Raw genomic sequence first — 6006 nt, 5'->3', positions numbered from 1 at the left:
AGCGGGACATGAAAAATAACATGCCCAAATATGTTGAAAATAGACTCCAGTCTTGTGCCAGACCATAAACCAAAACTGCAGAACAAGGACAGAACAGAACAAGGTTACGCTTTATTTTAAGGTGTCCGTGTTACAGTGTAATTTTACATTTAAGTACTAAGCAATATTAATAATTAAGTACATGTACTTACTATAGGATTTGGTTTAGGGTGAGTTGCAGGTAAATATGCATAATTTATAGTTACTACAGAAATGTGTTACAAAGACACTAAAAAAAGGGGGATACACTTTATTTTAAGGTGTCATTGTTACAGTGTAATTATACATTAAAGTACTGAGTAACCACATTACTTACTATATTGGTTTAGGGTTAGTTGCATGCAATTATGCATAATTTATACTAATTATTACACAGTAAATACATGTAATATGTGTAACAAGGACACTAAAATAAACTGTTACCCAGAACAAATTTAATTTGAGGCCCAGACCACAAGATCACAACTAAACCTTTCATTTTTTAAATTTTGTTACATACCGGTAAACACACATACTTAAGGGGGGAAAATATTTTATTTATCTGAATTACATGACATTATGAATTATACAGTCAATTGTTCATACATCATGGATAGAAAGTAAGCTTCCATTTCTAAGTCTTTTTCATTTTTAGTCAAGTTTTTAATCCAACTTCTAATTTTTAATCTTCCAGCCTTGATTTTACAATTAACCTCTTTTTTTTTTTTATGGTAAATTACAAACACACACACAAAAAAAAGCCTTCTAAGGGCTGTTGAAACATTATAAACATAATTGAACCAGTGACAGCAAGAATTATGCCACTAAAATTGAGAAGTCACTTCTCCTGAATCTTCAAATTAATTACATTTCAAACAAAAGTAATTTAGTTGTAAAAGTGCTCACGAAGACTAAATTAAAGAAAGAAATTTCATGCCCAATATTTATAGTAAATTACTGGATAGAGAATATAGAGTGCAATACAGGCACATGAATGTTCTTTACAGATATCAGTCACCTCATTAAACATGACAATCAAAGAAAAAAATGTCAGAAATTAAAGAAATTAAAATAGATAGGAAGTCAGACATTTCTGGTTACACTTTATTTTAAGGTGCCATTGTTACAGTGTAATTATATAGTTAAGTACTGAGTAATATTAATTAACTACATGTACTTACTATAGGGTTTAGGGTTGAGGATTAGGGTTTGGTTGAGGGTTAGTTACATGTAATTATGCATAATTTACTGTTATTGCTATATGGTAAGTACATGTAACATAACAATGACACTGTAAAATAAAGTGTTACAAAAATTCCTCTTCATCCTCTTAGAAAGCATATTACTATTGAATGTAATCAGCGCAGGCAGCATATCATACAGCAGGGGTGTCCAATCCTGGTTCAGGTGAGTTTAATAAGTGTTGGAGATCAACTCTGCTGGACGCTGACCTTCCAAGAACAGGATCAGACACCTCTGTCCTAAACAACGAAGCTGAGAAATTACATGAGGGGTGTCCAATCCTGCCTCTGGAGGGTCACTATCCTGCAGAGTTTAGCTCCAGCTCTATTCCATCTGATCAAGGTCTTCAGGGTGACAGAAACTCCCAGGCTGGTGTGAGATTGGACTTAATATTATCCCTCCTGGAGCAGGACTGGATACCCCGAAATTACATGATGAATTCAAAGCAGATGCAAATGTTTCAGTTTAGGAGAAAATGGGAGTAAGGAAGAACTGTTGTTTTCCCGGTATCTGTGAAAAAGAATAAAAAGAATAATAACATACAGTTCCTGATAAATTATCCTGCTAACAATATTTTTAAGACAGTGACTGAAATACATAAACCAACAAATTGTTTTACAGGATATGCTATAAATTACATATAGTATGACAGGGCCGTAGCTAGAGGATTCGGGACCCCATGAAAAAATATTGATGTGGGCCCCCACCACCCTCCACCAATATCATATACTGTACAATAGATGAGCATGGAGGCCCACATATAACAGAAGATGGTGATGTTGTTGTAAATGTTTATGGAAAAATTACAACTGATAAAACCTAACGAAAAGCAAGAAATTGTGAAATAATAATAAAACCAATTTTAAGAAAGTAACAGCAAAATAATGTGGTTTTTTTTCATCAGTCTGTTATAATGCATGAATCAAAAAGTAAACATTTAGAAATTGCCAAGAATGCAGTCAAATTTTAAAAATAAAATCATTTATTGTCTTATTTTTTAATAAAGATAATATGGAACTGGTAATATATTATTAAATAAAGCTAATACATTTATTCATCCAAGTGCAGTGTGTTGTATTCGTGTTTTCTTATTCCCAGCAACCTGTCTTGATCGACTGCGATACAACAACTCTCCTGGCCTCCCTCTCCTTCTTTTCATGGCGTTTCTGGTTCCCTGATTTATGTTTTCTTTTTTTTCTCCGACATTGTGTCAGTCAGTCAGTCTCCTGCTCTTCCACCAAGTTCATCGTTAACTCCAGGCACTGCCGCCTCAACTCTGATTGGTTCTGTTCACGAGCTGGGGTGGGACTTACAATTTTATTGGTTCCTTTTGATGTTTGTCACGGACTGAATTGTTAATAAATACTTTAGATTGGACTAAACCATTTATAAGGAGGTAAGAGAAGCAGATATCTGGAAAAAATATTTAACCATATTGCATGTTTTTGTGGTTTTCATTTAAATCTCAGGCATACAACTAATATAAATATTAGAATTATTCATACAGCAGGGGTCTATATAGTATAACTGCTGGATTTTGTCTATAATTGTCACCACCTTTCATCCCACTAGCGACGGCCCTGAGTATGCATTATGTAAATTACAAAACAACAATTACTATTATCAAACATTCAAGCCTTTTTTTTTTTCAAAACTAATAATAATATGATCAGAACTTACTGTTGTGTGTTCACATGTCAGGCTCTACAAGAGAGAAAAACAAACATTAATTACATTTTTTTGGTCTCCGTTAATTTCATTTCATTGGTCCCATTTAATTAATTATCACAATGTTTTTTTGTGCAATGAATTATTGGCTGTTGAGAGCGTGAAACCTTCAAAATTCATGAGACATTTAGAAGCCAAGAAAGAAAGAAAGAAAGAAAGAAAGAAAGAAAGAAAGAAAGAAAGAAAGAAAGAAAGAAAGAAAGAAAGAAAGAAAGAAAGAAAGATTAGTTACAAAGAAAGAAAAAAAGAAAAATTTGATTGATAGATAGAAAGATTAGTTAGAAAGAAAGATTAATTAGAAAGAAAGAAAACGATTAGTTAGAAAGAAAGTTTAGATAGATAGATAGATAGATAGATAGATAGATAGATAGATAGATAGATAGATAGATAGATAGATAGATAGATAGATAGAAAATCAAGAACAAAGGGGCTTCTTTAAGCAGTGACGAGTTCAAACTTCAGATTTGTTCTCACCCCATGTGTAGGACTTTTCAGGTTTACTCATGTGACGGACTTTGCAGGTGTACTTCTCTCCAGGCTGGGGCTTGAACTCCACATATCTGGTCAGGTGGAACTTCCAGCCCTGTTCGAAGGCCAGGTCGGTCTGAGTGCTGCCTGGGATCTCCACCCCGTTCTTTTGGAGCTCAATGGTGATGTCAGGGGGGTGAAAGCCACTCACATAGCAGATCAGTATGTTTTCTTTGCCGTACTCTCCAGGGTTGCGGCTGTACACTTGCACTGTTGGCTCAGCTAGAGACAACACAAAAATAAACATTGTTATTTTGAAATCTGAATGCTGTTGACACTTATATAGTGCAGTATCGCCTTTGGAAATGTGTTTACTGCCTTTGTCCTTATGTTTTATTTTTCATGTATCTTATTTACTTGTGCATGATATATTCCGTGTAGTCTATAATTTTTCGTTATTATGGCAGTAAGTTTAACACAAGAAATATTATAAATGAATTATTATAATTTAAAAATAAAATATTTTATTAAATAACATGTTATCATGAGTCCTTTGAAAGAAACTTGATAACTACCAAGCATTAATATCCAGTTAAACGAGTTTTTCTAAATCACATGGTTTTCCCCCTCCCTAAGTGAAAGTGAAAGTAAAATGTTCGGGGGGTTTCAGACAAACAAACATGTCTTAGGCATGTCTGAATAACATTTTTGACCGATTTCCACATGCTATTTAAAGTTACAAAATAAATAAGTTCGATATTTTAACCATTGTAAAGGATTTTAACCTCCGTATTCGCGTTAGCTGAAAGTACGTCATAGCCTATTGAAGTCGAAAAACATAATGATTCCTTAAAACTACTGAATGATTCGAACGTATTTGATACATATTGCGTAAAAAGCATTGGAACACAAAACATTAATAATAGCATAAGAAGATTAGCAGAACAACTTTGTCGGAAAACAGAAGCGTTATACTTACATTCTTTGGCAGAGCAACTAACATTAGCGCTCAGAAACACTAGAGCGACCACAGCGAGTTTAAACCACATGATTTTCACAACAGTAATGTCTCAGTTTTCGATAATTCTTTTCAAAGTTTATGGCCGAGTCGAGTTCCCGTCTAGCCTTCTGCTCTCTGTCTAAACACAAAACGCGGAAGGACGGAAGTGGAAAAACATTCGGGTCAATAGATTAAACCCCGCCCTCAAATATTTTTTAACAAATCATATATGGTCTTTTTCTGTTGCTGGGTGACAGTGGCGCTCTGATGGTTGAGGTGGCTTGCATTACAGTCGACATGAAATAAAAATCGCCCCTTTTCTTTTTTTTTTATATTGCATTATTCATTATAAATTATCTTTTTTATTTTAATTTTAATTCGTGTGTCTCATAATCTTTAATCAAAATAAATTCCTTGCAAAATTCTTGCAACGACATTCTCTTCTCTGATAACCTGTATGCTGGCCTGAGGGCGAGGCAACCTGTCACTCACATGAGATCGACCAATAGCAAACCACAACCATCGCCATGGACCAGAGCCGTTGACAAAATCAAGTCCCGCCCTACAATTTTTTCGTTCGAAATTTATTTTCGTACCTCCCAAAGGACTATTAGAACTGATGTACAGGTTCATAACTAATGTGAATAATGCATAATTAATTCTAAAGTGAAGATCATGGTAACCCACTTGTAATTATTGACTCAAGTTGATATCCTTCTAAATGAATTACTTATGATTTATGATTTATAATGGCCTAAAAAAAACCAAACGCACGGACTTGTTAATTTTAAAACCTTTTTTTTTTTTTATAGAAAATTATTTATTTCAACCTAAACCTGTTTCTATTAAGAGAAAAAGGCTTGGTGCTCCTTTAAGAAGCATAAAATAATAAAATAATGCCCAACCTTTGTGAACACATTTTTTTTTTTTAAAGTTTATATTAAAACGCCAAATGCCTATTTTGCTAATTATATCATTGTCCTACTCTGTTTATGTAGCTACATCATGCCACATGTTTTCAGCATTGATAAATCCATCTTTAAAGGACCACTGGAGTGTCTTGAAACTTTTTTCGAGCTTTATTGGGTAAAAAAATATTCAAAAGAAATTTTTGAGCAAGTACATAACCAGCCAGTGTTCAAAACTCTCTGCTTGCCGTAGCTCGATTCAAACCGGTAAGCTTGTAATAATGTTTTTAATTCCAGTGGTACTGGTTGATATCCGCGGGAAATTCGAGCATGTCTTTGCGTCATTACGTCACATCTGTACACATAAAGAAGGAGTCTTGGTTAGTAGGCTATGAGTGTGAAGATGTTGGAGGTGGAGATTTATAGCTTTTTCTCACAGCAAAACATTCTCCTCAAAACATTGGATTCATCCTCGCTGTGCCATGCCGAGACACAACCCACGTAAAGTTGATAATTCTGCGAATAACTGCAATTGCAGATTTCAAACAGAGATGGCGACAAAGAGGAAAAATTGCAGACTGCAGCTTCAATGCGTTGATGTAATTTCCACTGAAACAGGAAGATAGGGCGGGACATATCAAA

General features: G+C 34.3%; 1 protein-coding gene across 1 annotated transcript; it reads right to left on the bottom strand.

The window, feature by feature from the left end:
- Positions 1–554: 554 nt before the first annotated feature.
- Positions 555–4665, bottom strand: b2ml (beta-2-microglobulin, like). The gene is made up of 4 exons (XM_084389559.1): positions 4436–4665; positions 3463–3738; positions 2941–2964; positions 555–1770 (listed from the first exon to the last, which is right to left on the bottom strand). Exons 1-3 carry the CDS (start codon positions 4503–4505, stop codon positions 2951–2953), a joined length of 360 nt encoding a protein of 119 aa, XP_084245685.1. The 5' UTR covers positions 4506–4665; the 3' UTR covers positions 555–1770; positions 2941–2950.
- Between the last annotated feature and the right edge of the window lie 1341 nt (positions 4666–6006).

This window comes from Rutilus rutilus, assembly GCF_951802725.1.
Source record: "Rutilus rutilus genome assembly, chromosome: 19".
Lineage (NCBI taxonomy): Eukaryota > Metazoa > Chordata > Actinopteri > Cypriniformes > Leuciscidae > Rutilus > Rutilus rutilus.
This window is presented reverse-complemented; position numbering and strand designations above follow the sequence as displayed.